This window comes from Fusarium solani (genome assembly GCF_023522795.1).
Source record: "Fusarium solani strain SB1 chromosome Unknown bctg00000015, whole genome shotgun sequence".
NCBI classification, from domain to species: Eukaryota; Fungi; Ascomycota; class Sordariomycetes; order Hypocreales; family Nectriaceae; genus Fusarium; species Fusarium solani.
Window position 1 is genome coordinate 1,151,729 of NW_027072143.1, and position 17,665 is coordinate 1,169,393.

At 53.5% G+C, this 17,665-nt stretch overlaps 5 protein-coding genes across 5 annotated transcripts; all 5 read left to right on the plus strand.

Moving 5' to 3' along the window:
• Positions 1–1,316: 1,316 nt before the first annotated feature.
• MRS44_018289 (uncharacterized protein) lies at positions 1,317–7,559 on the plus strand (the record flags this gene model as incomplete). The annotated part of the gene is made up of 1 exon (XM_065616484.1): positions 1,317–7,559. One exon carries the CDS (start codon positions 1,317–1,319, stop codon positions 7,557–7,559), a length of 6,243 nt encoding a protein of 2,080 aa, XP_065472556.1.
• Positions 7,560–8,570: 1,011 nt separating this feature from the next.
• On the plus strand, positions 8,571–10,955 carry MRS44_018290 (uncharacterized protein; the record flags this gene model as incomplete). Its single annotated transcript, XM_065616485.1, has 1 exon — positions 8,571–10,955. One exon carries the CDS (start codon positions 8,571–8,573, stop codon positions 10,953–10,955), a length of 2,385 nt encoding a protein of 794 aa, XP_065472557.1.
• Positions 10,956–11,119: 164 nt separating this feature from the next.
• On the plus strand, positions 11,120–11,770 carry MRS44_018291 (uncharacterized protein; the record flags this gene model as incomplete). The annotated part of the gene is made up of 1 exon (XM_065616486.1): positions 11,120–11,770. One exon carries the CDS (start codon positions 11,120–11,122, stop codon positions 11,768–11,770), a length of 651 nt encoding a protein of 216 aa, XP_065472558.1.
• Positions 11,771–11,876: 106 nt separating this feature from the next.
• MRS44_018292 (uncharacterized protein) lies at positions 11,877–12,644 on the plus strand (the record flags this gene model as incomplete). The annotated part of the gene is made up of 1 exon (XM_065616487.1): positions 11,877–12,644. The coding sequence occupies one exon, from the start codon at positions 11,877–11,879 to the stop codon at positions 12,642–12,644; it is 768 nt and encodes a 255-aa protein (XP_065472559.1).
• A 1,386-nt stretch (positions 12,645–14,030) lies between these two features.
• On the plus strand, positions 14,031–17,534 carry MRS44_018293 (uncharacterized protein; the record flags this gene model as incomplete). The annotated part of the gene is made up of 1 exon (XM_065616488.1): positions 14,031–17,534. The coding sequence occupies one exon, from the start codon at positions 14,031–14,033 to the stop codon at positions 17,532–17,534; it is 3,504 nt and encodes a 1,167-aa protein (XP_065472560.1).
• Between the last annotated feature and the right edge of the window lie 131 nt (positions 17,535–17,665).

Consider the following 17,665-nt stretch of genomic DNA (forward strand, 5'->3'; position numbering starts at 1 on the left):
TGATAGATGGATCAGGTCTTCCGGCAAATAATAAAATTATAAACTTAGGTCGAGACATACAACTCCTAGCGGGAGTACACAAGCTCCATGACGATTTTGTGGTAAGGCATCGCAGCATTAGTCCACATGGGTCGGTCCGCTCCTGGCGCCCCCACATGGTTGCGGCCATCAATCCCGCAGAAGATTTGCAAGGGCAGTGGGGCAGTGCTGCCTCATCTTATCTTCGGGATATGGGGTAGTGTGACTAGTCCTATTTCGGTCCCTCCGCTCTGCTATGATTGACTGGTTGATTACAAAGGTGGACGCGACCACGTCGACATCTCGACGCGTCTGGAGAAATCAGGCGATCAATTATAGCTGAAATAGGACTAGTCACACTGCCCTCTCATGCATTGTCCATTCGAGACAAGACCGAGACAACCAAGGACTTCCGTGGCCGGCTTCAAACAAACTTCATCAAGGACCAGGGAGTTCAACGCACGGACGAGTAGTGTGTAATTCAGAACCCCTACTGCGCGTTCGGCCACTCTGCACGAGATCCAATCAATATATGGATTCCAACTTTTACAAAAGTCTAGTCTACGTTGATTTGGTCTCTTCGTTTTATTCTCGTAGAAAAACTTGCTGATCTGGCTAGGATATGCTGTACTGCAACTTATGAGTTACCGTACCTCGGACGTGTTGTAAAGATTCCATATCGCGCATGACCTGGGATTGTTGGGGTTGGTAGGAGGCATCCAGGGCTGGGTGTTGGACCCATAGCCGCCGCCACAAGGAGCAGCTTTTCAGCAGGCGACCACTGAGCGAACTCCAAATCCAAGTCAGCACACATTCCGCCCATCACAGCCACCGCCAGAATAGGCAGCCGCCGCATGCTGCATATCTGCCAGCCACGCACGACACGTAATGATTCTGATGGGTTTGAGGCCCAATGACCCCGCACCACAATATAATCAAGCTGCCGACATGGAAATAAAGGGAGGTGCTGGCCTTCCCATCGGCCATAGCGATAAAGGACATGAGAGACACAAATCATCCCAGCTAAGCAGCGAGCACCTCAGGAATCAAGCTTCTCTCAGCTCAGCACTTGCATCCCAGCTCAGCAACTCCGCGATATTAGCCAGGCTGCCATCCAACCTGCGCGCGACCCACCTTCGCTGCCACTACCACAACAGCAGCAGTGCGCTGGTGATGGTCCATATGAGAATCCTATGAGTCCGAAAGCTTAATGACTCAACCTCTCGCTCCAGGCCAGGACAGGGAGCAAGAGCCACATTAGCCTGGCATTTATCTATGCGCAGGCAGCCGTGGGCACGATGCAAGAAAATGATCCGGGCTGGCCAGGTATGGAGAACATCCTCAGTATCATGCTTGAGAGTCGATATGAGCGAACAGGAAACATTGCCGACCTGGAGGAAGCAATTAGCGCGGCCCGTCAAGCAGTCAACGCGAGTCCTGAAGACCATCCTGACCGCCCAGGCAGGTTGAGTGACCTGGGAAACATGCTTGGTCGTCAGTATAAACGAACTGGAGCGATAGGCGACCTAGAGGAAGCAATCAGCGTGGCCCGTCAAACAGTCAACGCCATTCCTGAAGACCACCCTAACCGCCTAGCCTGGTTGCATAAGCTGGGAACCAATCTTGGTCGTCGGTATAAACAGACTGGAACGATGGGCGACCTAGAGGAAGCAATTAGCGTGGCCCGTCAAGCAGTCGACGCGAGTCCTGAAGACCACCCCGACCGCCCAGCCTGCTTGAATAACCTGGGAAGAAATCTTGGTCGTCGGTACCAACGGACTGGAGCGATGGGCGACCTAGATGAAGCAATCAGCGTGGCCCGTCAAGCAGTCAACGCGAGTCCTGAAGACCACCCCAACCGCTCAGCCTGGTTGCATAACCTGGGAACCAATCTCGGTCGTCGGTATGAACGGACTGGAACGATGGGCGACCTGGAGGAAGCAATTATCGTGGCCCGTCAAGCAGTCGACGCGAGTCCTGAAGACCACCCCAACCGCTCAGCCTGGTTGCATAACCTGGGAACCAATCTCGGTCGTCGGTATGAACGGACTGGAACGATGGGCGACCTGGAGGAAGCAATTATCGTGGCTCGTCAAGCAGTCAATGCCATTCCTGAAGACCACCCCAACCGCCCAGCCTGCTTGAATAACCTGGGAAGAAATCTTGGTCGTCGGTACCAACGGACTGGAGCGATGGGCGACCTAGATGAAGCAATCAGCGTGGCCCGTCAAGCAGTCGACGCGAGTCCTGAAGACCATCCCGACCGCCCAGGCAGGTTGAGTGACCTGGGAAACATGCTTGGTCGCCGGTATAAACGAACTGGAGCGATGGGCGACCTGGAGGAAGCAATCAGCGTGGCCTGTCAAGCAGTCAACGCCATTCCTGAAGACCACCCTAACCGCCTAGCCTGGTTGCATAAGCTGGGAACCAATCTTGGTCGTCGGTATAAACAGACTGGAACGATGGGCGACCTAGAGGAAGCAATTAGCGTGGCCCGTCAAGCAGTCGACGCGAGTCCTGAAGACCATCCCGACCGCCCAGCCTGGTTGCATAACCTGGGAACCAATCTCGGTCGTCGGTATGAACGGACTGGAACGATGGGTGACCTGGAGGAAGCAATTATCGTGGCTCGTCAAGCAGTCAATGCCATTCCTGAAGACCACCCCGACCGCCCAGCCTGCTTGAATAACCTGGGAAGAAATCTTGGTCGTCGGTACCAACGGACTGGAGCGATGGGCGACCTAGATGAAGCAATCAGCGTGGCCCGTCAAGCAGTCGACGCGAGTCCTGAAGACCACCCCAACCGCTCAGCCTGGTTGCATAACCTGGGAACCAATCTCGGTCGTCGGTATGAACGGACTGGAACGATGGGCGACCTGGAGGAAGCAATTATCGTGGCTCGTCAAGCAGTCAATGCCATTCCTGAAGACCATCCTGACCGCCCAGGCAGGTTGAATATCCTGGGCACCAAGCTTGAGAGTCGGTATCAACGGACTGGAGCGATGGGCGACCTGGAGGAAGCAATCAGCGTGGCCCGTCAAGCAGTCGACGCCATTCCTGAAGACTACCCCAACCGCTCAGCCTGGTTGCATAACCTGGGAACCAATCTCGGTCGTCGGTATGAACGGACTGGAACGATGGGCGACCTGGAGGAAGCAATTATCGTGGCTCGTCAAGCAGTCAATGCCATTCCTGAAGACCATCCTGACCGCCCAGGCAGGTTGAATATCCTGGGCACCAAGCTTGAGAGTCGGTATCAACGGACTGGAGCGATGGGCGACCTGGAGGAAGCAATCAGCGTGGCCCGTCAAGCAGTCGACGCCATTCCTGAAGACTACCCCAACCGCTCAGCCTGGTTGCATAACCTGGGAACCAATCTCGGTCGTCGGTATGAACGGACTGGAACGATGGGTGACCTGGAGGAAGCAATTATCGTGGCTCGTCAAGCAGTCAACGCCACTCCTGAAGACCATCCCGACCGCCCAGCCTGCTTGAATAACCTGGGAAACAATCTTCAGGGTCGGTACGAACGGACTGGAGCGATGAGCGACCTAGAAGAAGCAATTAGCGTGGCTCGTCAAGCAGTCAACGCCACTCCTGAAGATGAACCCGACCACCCAGTCTGGTTGAATAACCTGGGAAACGTGCTTGGTCGTCGGTATCAACGGACTGGAGCGATGGGCGACCTGGAGGAAGCAATTAGCGGGGCCCGTCAAGCAGTCAATGCCATTCCTGAAGACCATCCCGACCGCCCAGCCTGCTTGAGCAACCTGGGAAACAACCTACGTCATCGGTATCGACGGACTGGAGCGATGGGCGACCTAGAGGAAGCAATTAGTGTGACTCGACAAGCAGTCAACGCCACTCCTGAAGACCACCCCTACCGCGCAGGCAGGTTGAATATCCTGGGAATGAATCTTCAGAGTCAGTGTCGACGGACTGGAGCGATGGGCGACCTGGAGGAAGCAATTAGCGTGGCTCGTCAAGCAGTCAACGCCACTCCTGAAGACCACCCCGACCACGCATGCAGGTTAAATAACCTCGGAAACGTTCTTCGTCTTCGGTATGAACGGACTGGAGCGATGGGCGACCTGGAGGAAGCAATTAGCGTGGCCCGTCAAGCAGTCAACGCCATTCCTAAAGACCATCCCGACTACCCAGCCTGCTTGAATAACCTGGGAAACGTGCTTGGTCGTCGGTATCAACGGACTGGGGCGATGGGTGACCTGGAGGAAGCAATTAGCGTGGCCCTTCAAGCAGTCAACGCCATTCCTGAAGACCATCCCGACCGCCCAGCCTACTTTAATAACCTAGGAAGCAAGCTTAAGAGTCGGTATCAACAAACTGGAGATATGGGCGACCTAGAGGAAGCAATTAGAGTGGCCCGTCAAGCAGTCAACGCCACTCCTGACCACGTCGACCGCCCAGCCTGGTTGAATAACCTGGGAAAGCACCTTCAGAGTCGGTATCGACGGACTGGGGCGATGGGCGACCTGGAGGAAGCAATTAGAGTGACTCAACAAGCAGTCAACGCCACGCCTGAAGATCACCCCGACCGCCTAGCCTGCTTGAGAAACCTGGGAAACAATCTTCAGAGTCGGTATGAACGGACTGGAGCGATAGGCGACCTGGAGGAAGCAATTAGCGGGGCTCGTCAAGCAGTCAACGCTATTCCTGAAGACCACCCTGACCGCGTAGCCTGCTTGAATATCCTGGGAAATGTGCTTCGGGGTCGGCACCAACGGACTGGAGCAATGGGCGACCTAGAGGAAGCAATTAGAGTGGCCCGTCAAGCAGTCAACGCCATTCCTAAAGACCATCCCGACTACCCAGCCTGCTTGGACAACCTGGGAAACAGTCTTCGTCATCGGTATGAACAGACTGGGGCGATGGGCGACCTGGAGGAAGCAATTAGCGTGGCTCGCCATGCAGTCAACGCCATTCCTGAAGACCATCCCGACCACCCAGTCTGTTTGAGTAACCTGGGAAACAGGCTTCATCGTCGGTATGAACGGACTGGGGCGATGGGCGACCTAGAGGAAGCAATTAGCGTGGCTCGTCAAGCAGTCAACGCCACTCCTGAAGACCACCCCGACCACGCAGGTAGGTTAACTAACCTGGGAAACAATCTTCATCGTCGATATCAACGGACTGGAGCGATGGGCGACCTGGAGGAAGCAATTAGCGTGGCCCGTCAAGCAGTCAACGCCACTCCTGAAGACCATCCCGACCGCCAAGCCTGCTTGGGCAACCTGGGAAACAATCTTCAGAGTCGGTATCGACGGACTGGGGCGATGGGCGACCTGGAGGAAGCAATTAGCGTGACTCGTCAAGTAGTCAACGCCACTCCTGAAGACCACACCGACCGCCAAGCCTGCTTGGGCAACCTGGGATACAATCTTCGTCTTCGGTATGAACGGACTGGAGCGATGGGCGACCTGGAGGAAGCAATTAGCGTGGCTCGTCAAGCAGTCAACGCCACTCCTGAAGACCACCACCACCGCCCAGACTGGTTGAATATCCTGGGAATGAATCTTCAGGGTCGGTATGAACGGACTGGAACGATGGGTGACCTGGAGGAAGCAATTAGCGTGGCCCGTCAAGCAGTCAACGCCATTCCTGAAGACCACACCGACCGCCAAGCCTGCTTGAACACCCTGGGGATCGTGCTTCGTCTTCGGTACCAACAGACTGGAGCGATGGGCGACCTGGAGGAAGCAATTAGCGTGGCCCGTCAAGCAGTCAACGCCATTCCTGAAGACCATCCCGACCGCCCAGCCTGCTTGATCAACCTGGGAAAGGGTCTTCTGGGTCGGTACCAACAGACTGGGGAGATAGGCGACCTCGATAATGCCTCCGTTTATCTCCAAATGGCTTGGAACACAACAATGGCCATTCCCTTTCAACGTATCCAGGCCGCCTCTCTGTGCATCAAGTTGCTTGCCCTCCAGCGCAAGATAGACACTGCTATATCGCTTGGTAAAGATGTCATTAATCTATTGCCCACGGTGAACACAAAACTTCTCGACCGCAGCGATCAACAATACGTCGTATCGACCTTTGCAGGCGTAGCTGCCGATCTTTGCGCACTTCTCCTGGCATCAGACCAGACCTGCGACGCCCTTCACTTCCTAGAGAAAGGCCGGGCGGTCATTCTGAGTCGGCTAATAGACAGCCGGAGCGACGTGTCCCATTTGGCACAGAACCATCCAGAGATTGCTCGCCGCTACGAAGAGCTCCGCGACGAAGTCAATACTCCCCTGGTCGGCCTTGAACAAGATGCTCTAAGAGAACAGGGCAGGCGACGTCGTCAAGCCGCCCTGGACTTGGACGCCTGTATAGGAGAGATCCGAAACATTATGGGCTATGAGCGATTCTTGCTCGGTCAGACAACAGCCGAGATGCAAGAGTGCGCAGCGGGAGGCAGCATCCTAGTAGTTAATATCACGGAGTTCCGGAGCGACGCCATTATTGTTTCACCCGCGGCCATCAAGGCAATCAACCTCTCTGAGTTGTCTGCATCAGACGCAAAGGCCTGGCTGAGTAAAGACTGGACCGGCCGGAGAGCCGAACGTGCAGCGAAAAATCGAGAGTATTTGGCCTACCTGGCTTGGCTCTGGAAGTCTTGCGTCAGGCAGATACTAGATGAGCTGCGCATACTCCACGAGCCAGCAGCGCAAGACCTCTCGAGAGTGTGGTGGATCGGGAGTGGTCTTGCTAGCTCGATGCCTTTCCATGCAGCCGGCATACACCGCATCGGCACGACCGAGACCGCCTACCACAAGGTGGTCTCATCGTATACACCGTCGATCAAAGCGCTGGCCCACGCTCGAAGGCGAGCCAAGAATTTGGAAATGGCACAGGGATCGCTCTTGGTAGTAACGATGCCGACAACGCCGGCTGACGGCCAGAGGCCACTGTCTGGTCTTCCCGGTGTCACTCGAGAAAAGGACACTCTGTTGGGGCTGAGCAGGGGACACATTTCGGCAGAGCACATGGAGCAGCCCAGCGTTGATCAGGTGTTCGAAGGACTACGGCGGTGCTGCATCGCACACTTTGCGTGCCACGGGTCGACGGACCATGTGGATCCATCGAACAGCGGACTCATATTGCAGAGGCGCAGAGAGGATTACGTGGGTAATGGGGGCAATGGAAACGGCAACGAAGTCGAGCTCGTTCAGGACAGACTTACGGTGGGGAGGATCTCGGAAATGAACCTCAAGCATGCGCGGCTGGCCTACCTATCGGCCTGCTCGACGGCGCAAAACAAGGTAGTGAGGCTGTGGGACGAGGTCATCCACGTGGTGAGCGGATTCCAGGTGGCAGGGTTTCCACACGTGGTCGGCTGTCTCTGGCCGTCGAATGATAGGGTGTGCGTGGAGGTGGCGAGAGGGTTCTACTCGTCGGTCTTCGGGCAAGGGGAGGGGGGCTGGAGGGATGGAGAGATGGCGGCGGCACTGAGGGAGGCGGTGATGGCGGTCAGGGGGGATGAGATGGAGACGCCGCTGCATTGGGCGCAGTTTGTTCACTACGGCCCCTAAGGTGTGCGTGGGGTTTTTCTAGTGATTGTAGCTTAAGATTCTACACCCCGTGATGTGCCTTGTGCACGAAGCCATCGGGTCAGTCGAAATTGTCCTTTTGAGTTTCGCGGCCAATACGCTAGCCTATTTTGGACTTAGTGCTCAAAACCTCTAGCCAACCAGAATTTAGCGGTCACACACTAACTTCATTTGATTTTCGCGGTCACGCACTAGCCTAATCAGGATTTCGCGGTCAACTCAGGGGCAAGCTCATCTCATCAAGCTGTAGGAACTTCAAGACGGTCCAAGTCAATCATTGTAATATTGCTTCTTGATCACTATGCCCGAAGCACCCAAGAAGCGTGGGCGACCTCGAAAGTACGATACACCAGAGAAGAAAGCAAGGCAAGACGTCATTGCTAAACGCGCTCGACGACGGCTTCGGAGCTCCTCGATGCATGGAGATATCCGATTTCAAGTCTATGTCCCCCACCGATAAAAGCTTTGCGGCCTCCATCCTCGCTGCAACGTCACACAGAGTCGACAAGCTGCCTCGATGTCCTCGCAAACGCCGCTAGCCGGTCAGATCGAGCTGAGATGCCACCTCCACCAGCTTTGAACCATATTACAAGCAACATCATTGTGGCCGGAAATGGATCGCGTCCACAACCAACGGAAGAGTCTGTGTTGGTACAGCCGTGTCTGCAGAATCTACACAATGCGCCAGAGCCACACAGAACAATTGAGACGGGCTCAAATTCGTATCCCTTCGATTGTCGGGAGGCTCCAGTAGGTAACTCGCCCCACACTACCCCTGTCACATGAGCAGTACCTGCGGGGAACCTAAAGATGCGTCATTAATCATTCCCACCTAAAACACGGAGCCCAATAGGCGCACGGGTACCCGTGCGTATAAAATTTCACGGGACCCGTGCGGATTATATAAGCCTACATTGGCTATCGCGGAACGCGTCGCGATTGTGAGCAATAGCTGACCCTACTTAGAGGAGTTCTTCTTAGCTCTCTACAAAAATGGACTCAACCAAAGGCGCCGCCTCGTTTCCAGACGATTGCCTCCCTCCTGAACACGACTATGAGTCTCGACATGCCTTATTTAAGGCGATTAATGCATGGGCAGCTCCGCGTGGTTATGCCTTTGTTACTGGAAGATCAACAAAGGAAAAGACTGGAAGGCTGACAGTTACGTTCACTTGTGATCGTAGCCGCCGCCTTGATAATCCCTCACAACATCGGCAACGAAAGACAACTACACGATCCACTAGCTGCCAATTCTCTGTGCTAGCAAAGCAGTCCCTGGATACCACTACCTGGACCTTACGCCATCGTCCCGATAGACGATTTGCTACACATAACCATGAGCCGAGCTGGCACCAATCTGCTCATCCAGTACACCGGATGCTATCAGATACAGACAAATCAACAATCAGCCGCCTTGCAAATGCTGGGGTACCTCCCAAGGACATCAGGACCTATATCCGTCAGAACTCCAATTCCATTGCAACTCAGCAAGATATCTATAATCGCATTGCAGATAGCAAACGGGATCTCTGCGAAGGCCAGAGCACTATCCATGCCCTAGCTAACCAGTTAGATAAGGAAGGCTTCTGGAACCGGATGCAGCTTGATCTAGATGGCCGGGTAACAGCAGTCTTGTTCGCTCATCCCGACTCATTGGCATACCTTCAGGCTTACCCGGATCTGCTGTTCTTGGATTGCACATACAAGACGAACAAATACGGGATGCCGCTCCTCGATATGATCGGTGTTGATGCCTGCCAGCGATCCTTCTGTATCGCCTTTGCATTCCTGAGCGGCGAGACTGAGGAGGACTATATCTGGGCTCTGGACCGGCTCAGGTCTATGTATGAGCTCTGCGGCACAAGGCTTCCATCTGTTATCCTAACAGATCGCTGTATAGCTTGTATGAATGCCGTATCTCGCTGCTTTCCATCTGCAATCTCGCTCCTATGCCTCTGGCATGCCAACAAGGCAGTCCTTCGCTACTGCCAGCCGACTTTCATACGTCACCAGCAAGGATCAGAGGCCTACCAACAAGGCCTTGATGATTGGAATAAGTTTTTCAATCATTGGCATTCAATCATGAGATCAATAGATGAAGAAACCTTTGATCAGCGCGTCAAAGAGCTTGAAAAGCGTTACGTACCGCAATATCTCGAAGAGGTTGGTTATATTAAGACCAATTGGCTTGACCTTTACAAGGAAAAGCTTATCAAGGCTTGGGTTGACCAGCACCCCCATTTTGGCAATGTGGTTACTTCGCGGGTTGAGGGTATCCACGGGCTGCTGAAGAGCCATCTCAAAACATCTACGCTAGATCTCTTCGAGGCTTGGAGGGCTATGAAGAATGCACTGCTGAATCAGCTAGCTGAGCTACGATACAACCAAGCTAAGCAGCAAATCCGGATACCAATTGAGCTCTCCGGGCCACTATATAGCGCTGTACGTGGCTGGATATCTCATGAGGCTTTACGGAAGGTCGAAGAGCAGCGAAAGCGGCTCTTAGAAGGAGACCTACCTAGCTGTACCGGATCTTTTTCTCGATCTCAAGGGCTCCCTTGCGCTCATACACTCAAGGATCTACAAGAACAAGGTCAAGCCCTTCGCTTGGAGCATTTCCACACACAATGGCACCTGAACCGCAGTGGCACTCATCAGTTGCTGCTAGAGCCTTGTCATCGATCTGATCGGATAACTGCCGGCTCAACTAGACCGCAATCAAGCACTCAGAGAGAGCCAAGTGCATTCGAGGTAGTTGAGGCAGCAACTCAGCCAAGGGCACAGCCTAGATGCAGCAGATGCCACACATTGGGTCATAAGATGACGTCGAAGGTTTGCCCTCTGCGGCATGAAGAGCTCTTGCAAGCATCAGCAGCACCAGCAGCACCAGCAGCACCAGCAGAGGCACCAGCACCAGCAGAGATGCCAGCACCAGCAGAGACACCGGCACCAGCAGAGATACCGGCACCAGCAGCGCCGGTACTGCGGTATGATGACCCACGGGCTATCTATCAAAGATATACTACGGCAAGAGAAGCTTGGTATGGGGCGCAGCCTCGCGGCAGTATTAAGACGAACCAGCAGTATCGGAAGGCAATAGGTCTACCTTTACGATACAGTAAAGCTGACTACGCCTGGTGCCTCGACTGGAAGCAAATGACCAAGCGCTGTATAACGCCAATAGGTTCTAGGGAATGGACTAAAGAAGAGATGATGGCCTATCTTGATTGGGATAAGTTAGAGAACGACCGTCTTGACGCCCAGGTAGCCGATGAGATAGTAGTGCGACCCTTTTCGAGCAGACGAGGGCCGGGCGAGATCTGGAGAGCATGTGAGAAGGATATCGAGGAGCAGCAGGCGTTATATTCAGCCATGTAGCTATATCTCATTTGTAGTGTATTATCAAATTGGAATTCATTATGCCTACATAGCCAATGTAGGCTTATATAATCCGCACGGGTCCCGTGAAATTTTATACGCACGGGTACCCGTGCGCCTATTGGGCTCCCTAAAACACCGTACACATCATTTTGAAGTTATCAATGAGTTCTCAATCAATCCCTGCCGATACCCTCAATGCATATGACGACCAGAGCTTCATCAGAGAAGATAACAGCCGCCGGGAGCATGAGTATGATAGCACCCGGCGGCCCGACCTTCCTCCGGCTGAAGACCGAGGGTTCAATTTCCAACCTTTTCATGTGGAAAGGCGCGAACTTAAGGTCAACCAACTGCCCCAAGAGCCGCTATCCCTCTTCCAACACTTTGTGCCTCTTTCCCTAGTTAATAGCTGGGTTGAATATACCAACAGCTGGGTCAATAGCTTGCTGGAAAGGGGCGTTATTGATAGCTGGGGCCACGAGTTGAAACAAGGGTCACGGCTCCAAGCATGGACTCCGACCTCTGCGGCAGAAGTATACATCTGGCTTGGAATCCTAATTTATATAGGAATCCACAAGGAAATTGAGGTTGAAGACCATTGGAAGACGCCTAGGCTAGGGGATCAATGTCCTGAACATTCAATCATCAAGTTCATGCCATACAACCGGTTTCAACTCCTTCATCGCCACCTTCGCCCCTTTGACTATACCAAATTTGATGATGACGAGAGCTTCCCTGCGGTCTTCCAATGCGCACAACCGTGGTCTGAGCATATACAATACGCCTCTACAGAGCATACTTGGGCATTGTAGAGTAGAGTGGGTCTCTACCCACTACTCTACCCACTACTCTATCCACCACTCTACCCACTCTACCCACCACTCTACCCACTCTACCCGGGCTCCACTCTACTCTACAATGCCCAAGTATGCTACAGAGCTCTGTGAGCCTGGGTCTCATCTCGCTGTAGATGAGGGCATGATCCGTTATACAGGGAGAGACTCACAAGTCACATATATACCCGGCAAGCCTACTGACACTGGGTTCAAGGTGTGGGTTGTGGCCCAACTTGGTATCTTTTTGCGATGGATTTGGCACCAACCCGGTGCAGACTACGGTCCCGTTGGCGTTGAACGCTCTAAGAGAACAAGAACAGCAGCTCGAGGAGGCAAAGGCGGCAGAGGCAGAGGGAGAGGCGGCCGAGGAAGAAGAAGAGGAAATGCCAGCCGAGAGAGGGAAGCTGGTGAGGCTGATAAGGTTGAAGAGGTTATCCACGTCCTCACAGACGATGGGGATAAAGTCATCGCGTTGAACTCGACTCAGAGCGTCGTTATTGCCCTTATAAACCTACTGCCGAAGTCGACATATCACATCTTTGTGGATAACCTCTTCTCATCCCCGGGCCTCTTCCTCTCTCTTCGTCAGCACGGCCACGGTGCTACAGGCACAGCCCGCCCTAACTGCGGCATCTTCAAGGAGCTCGCTGATTATAAGAAGAAGGATATATCAGGGAAATCAGGGTTTAAATTCAATGAGATCAGGGTTATACCAACCCCTGATAACCAGGTTAGAGCCCTTGATACTTTTGGCTATGTTGCTCTTACTAACTTGTCTTCTTCTGCTACAGGTGAACCAAATCGCGTGGAAAGACAATGCCCTTGTGTTATTCCTGTCAACTGTGTTTAAAGGCGACGAGAAATGTGAGCGCTGGAGGAAGAAGCCGTCAACGATGAAGGCCACAGCACGGCCGATACAGCGTTTCTTTGGTGGCGAGGCAGTAAAGCTGATATCAATCCCTACAGTGGCTGCTACCTATAACGATGAGATGAATCATATCGATCGAGGAGACCAGATGAGGGCATACCTGGGCTATGATCACCCAATTCGCCGGGGGGCTTGGCAGGCTCTTACTTGGACCTTCCTGCTTGATGTGGTGCTTGTGAATAGCTACCTTCTTCAACTCTACGGACAGCCGGCTTGGAAGCGATATACGAGTCAAAAAGAGTGGCGCCGGCGCATTTATAACGAGTTGTTCAAGGCGTTCCATAAGGAAAGTCACTCAAGGCAGTCGTTTCGGACTGGAGACGAATTTACGCCCGTGGCACAGCATAAATACGTCCAAAGAGGGAAAAAATCTAGCTGCGTTGCTTGCAAGGGCCAACAGCTTGGAAAGCCTTGGCAAAAGACTTCAAGCAAGCCTTTGGGGGCGGTCAGCAGCAATACAAGGAGGCATCAATCTAGGGGGGATGTGAGCAGTGTGATGTCGCGATTTGTAACTCAAAATATTGTTGGGACTTCTATCACAGGCTAATTTAGGTGGAGAATAATGTACCTTTCATGCTCTCATATTTGATTGGTTAGACACCCCTGTAGTGACCTAACTGGAGCCTCCTGACAGTCGAAGGGATAATGTGTAGATCGAGGTTCTAGAACGTCGCGGGGGCCTGCTGCTGGTCTGCAGTACCCGCTCTGCTAGTCATGGCTAAGTATCTGGACAAATAAGGTGTGGGGTGATATCTGGGTTAATAGTGGGAAGGGGCCCTAAAGACAACTGACAGGGGAGTTCTGCAACAGTGTTCCCCTATCGGCCTCCTAAGTGTGGCCGGTGAGACGCGCTAAGCTCTGTTGGTGAACGCGTTCCCCCGGCCAGTCCCTGCAGACTCTCAACACCCGCTGGACAATCAAACATCGCCACTTTCATCTCGAGCCTCACAGACAACCTAACAAAAGTCTGACGCGCAAACTAGATCGGCCGGCATCGTTGGCTCGTCGCATGAGGGATTATTTGCGAAACATTCACTGGATCAGTGGGTTCACTCGTGTCTTTAACCGCGCCAGCTCGCTTTTCAGTCAGGACCTGCGCCTTCTGTTGGCCACGCGCGTCTTTCATTTAGGTTCTCAGGACCCAACCCAGGCAAACCTCCTTCCGACTGACAGGGCAAACTCGCAGTCTGCATCGCCCTTCCTTTCACTTTATCGTCTAGCACGAGACCGCTTTCATTGCGGAATGGTGCAGGCAGCCGTGACTGAAGGAGAGGGACAATCCTAGAAAACTGTGACAAAGTCGCAGCCATGGCTCCAGGCCCAATTCCGGGTGCAGTTCCTGCTCCTGGTCCCGCTCATCCTCCCACACAACTCAAGGTAGCCAACATGACCCTGGACGATCCAAGCAATCCCGGGGATAATTCTCCTCTTCCACGACGATCACCATCGCCACAGCCGGCTCGTTTCGAGACGACTAATGCCCGATTTGTTCTGCACAACCCCGCTAGTGGGACCGGCTGTGCACCCGTCAGTCCGCCTCAGAAACGACCTGGCCAAGGCCAATCCAGTTTTCATTCATTTGAGCCACCTCGCCCGTCGCAACCGACGTTTAGGCCAGCGCAAAAGGCAACCACGTCAAATGATGAATGGGATGATGCCCAAGACATGCCGAGGTTATTTGGCGTGCGATCCCCCGACCTGGGGCATCGACAGGTGACGCCGACTTTGGAGTATCATTCCCCCAAAGCAACTAAAAATGCCAAAGCTATAAGCCCCAAGTATCAAACCCTGCGGAAGCCGGAATGGGATATCTCTCGCATCGTTCAAGCTTTAACCACATTTCGCCAAGATATCAAAGACGGACATGCACGCATGACGTCCTACATCATCGAATCCACCAAGGCTACGGAGCGCCGTGTTCTCACTGGCAACGATCTCTTTGCCGGCCTCAGCAGCAATCCTGCGTCAAGCGACGAGGCTGAAACGATGAGAATCAAATTCAAAGTAGTCGACCCTATATACGTTGATAAAATCGATACTAACATCAAAAAACAGGAACACTTCAACCCCAAGAACAACAAACGTGAGGATCGCTATGAGGTTATGCGCATCCAGACCGACGAAGAGCGCGTTCCCCGGTATCGCTTTCACCACGTGGAAATCAAAAAGAACATCCTCACTCCAAATACGATGCTGACATTTGTTCCCCACCTGAGGGACCTTGAGAGCTCTGAGGAGTCAAAGTACAACGTTTGGTTGCAGGAGCTGGAGGACATTGACCGCAAATCCGGATTTAAGCCAATGAGTCGCGAGGAAAAAGTGCGCGTAACTGTCCGCTCGGAATTCGCCTCGACTGTCTCGCTCTACCTTGAAAATTGGCTGGACAGGCTCAGGCTTCCCGGTTGCGATAAATCAATCCTGATCCGGCACATGGCAAGTCGCGCACCCGATGATGCAATCGCGCCCCGACAGAAGTCCGACATCCTCAATTCCCATCGCCTAGCCGAGTCCACTACCTACCCCCAGGCCAACAGGGCTGCCGAAATGTTCACGGAAGCATTTTACCGTGTATTCCACCAAAACCAGCCTTCGACGAAGCAGATTACGCTTCGAGACGTCCTCTTACTCGATGAGTCTGTCAACAGCATCATGGATACCAAACAGACGGCCAAGGATGGCTCCGACTCTCAATATGAGGACGAATTCGAGGCTGCCGAATTCAATCTGGGAACTTATTGTATTCTTGGCTGTCTCATCTGCTTCAGTCATTCCTGCGAGCATGGAGAGTATGATGCTTCCAACTGCAAACGAAACCTTTCGATGCTTCCTCGCCTCTCAGATACCCTCAAGCGAAGACGCATTCTGTCCGACAGGGCCAACATCGCCAACGGGCATCCTCTTATCCCCTGCAAACGCAACTGCTACCAAACATCGACCACTTCCGCGGTAAACTCTGCGCAGCGGCCTTGGACGCCGGAAGAGCACATCGTTATGCGATCCACGGTTGCGACAGCCGACCACAGTCGCGTCAAAACGGATCCCTTCTGCATTGTGGCCCACCTTCTCGACCGCGACTGTCGCGATGTTTTCCACGAGTATGAACACCTCGGTATCAGACTGCCTCCGCGCGAGCCAGTCAGGAAGACGCCAATTAAGACGGTTTCATGGTATGATCGCTTCAAAAAGGCGCTCATTGGCGACTGGGAAAATCGCACACGCAGCCAGGAGCATCAACAGCGTGAGCTGATTGAGCCCTGCTCTCACGAAGGACCATGTACCCTGGAAAATTGCATTTGCGTCCAGTACGGATATTTATGTGAGAAGTACTGCGGATGCACGGTGGAGAATTGCGCGTACAAATTCACTGGCTGCGCCTGCCATTCGCAAGGCAAAACTTGTCTTTCGAAACAAAAGGATAGATCATGTGTTTGTGTGCAGCTGAACCGCGAGTGCGATCCGGATCTCTGCGGTACCTGTGGTGTTCTGGAGAGGGCTGATCCTGAAAATGCCGAGGATGAACTCCTCCACGCGACTGGCTGCCAGAACTGTTCTTTACAGCGGGGTCTTACCAGGGCTCTCGCGTTAGGCCAAAGCCAGCTAGAGGGAGTTGGCTACGGACTTTTCGCAGCTGAATTTATCGCACAGGGTGATTTCATCATCGAGTATGTTGGAGAACTCATCACCCATGACGAAGGCGTCCGGAGAGAGGCCAGACGCGGTGATGTATTCGATGAAGAATCTAACATCTCATACGTCTTTACGCTTCTCGAAAATGAAGGCATTTGGGTGGACGCGGCTATGTATGGCAACCTGAGCCGCTATATCAACCATGCGTCGGAGAAGTCAGACGGCGACAAGCGTGGCTGCAACATTACGCCTCGAATTCTTTACGTCAATGGCGAATACCGGATCAAATTCACTGCGACGCGTGACATTCAGGCTGGCGAGGAACTCTTCTTCAATTATGGCAAGAACTTCCCCAATCTGACCAAGAAGCTGCTCGACCATAAGGCGGGAGAGATGTCTGACGAGGCCAAGAAGCGGACACGCCGTCCAAACCGCGCCGATAATGGACAGGGAGTAGCAAGAAAAGCTCCCAAGTCTGACAAAAAGAATCCCGGCAAGGGCAAGAAGGCCTCGCGTCAAGTCCTTGAAGACGATGACTCGGAAATGTACGAGTCGCCCGAATTCATACCCAAACTACCGCGAAAGCGGAAGCGAGAGGTACAGGATGACTCTGAGGAGGACGAGTATCATCCAACGGCAACAGATGCGGCTGGGTCTTGCGCTGGGTCTCCGTCAGCAACTGACTCGGACTTTGCGTTAGGGAAGGGTTCGGACAGGCTTCGAAAACGAGCACGTCAGCCTCTAAAGTCAGCAATGGCCGAGCATATCGGCAAGTCTCGAGAGCCCAAGACACGGGGAAAACGGGGCGGAGCCAGACCCGGCAGTGGAAGGCCTAGAAAGTATCCGCACAGGGCGTCCAAGCCCGCTCCCGCCCCGATGCCCGAGCAATCAGTTGCCATGACACCAGATCGGCCTCGTACTGAGTCTCCAGAAGTGACACAACCAGTGGTGACGGCACTTGGCTTGTCAAGGCCGCAGGCCATGGATACTGACGACAGTTTAGAAGATATCGACCACAGCGGTGGGTTTGGAGGAAATGCCATGTCTCGCAGCCACATGGACGACGGCGATGATGATGATGATGATCAAGATGTGTTCATCCGCAAGCGTGGTCGAGGGATGAGGAATCGACGACCACCGGCCAAGTCCAGGGACGATGGGGCTGGGTTAAGTGGGAACCAATGAAGCAAGCTGAACGAGGCTGGGAGGGACCTACGGTGACGGTAATGTTCGAGCACGCCGCAGGGGCAAGGTCTGAGGAGGGAAAGAAGGCCCATTCCGTGAACGCACTGTAGTTCATCGATTTCTGTTCCATT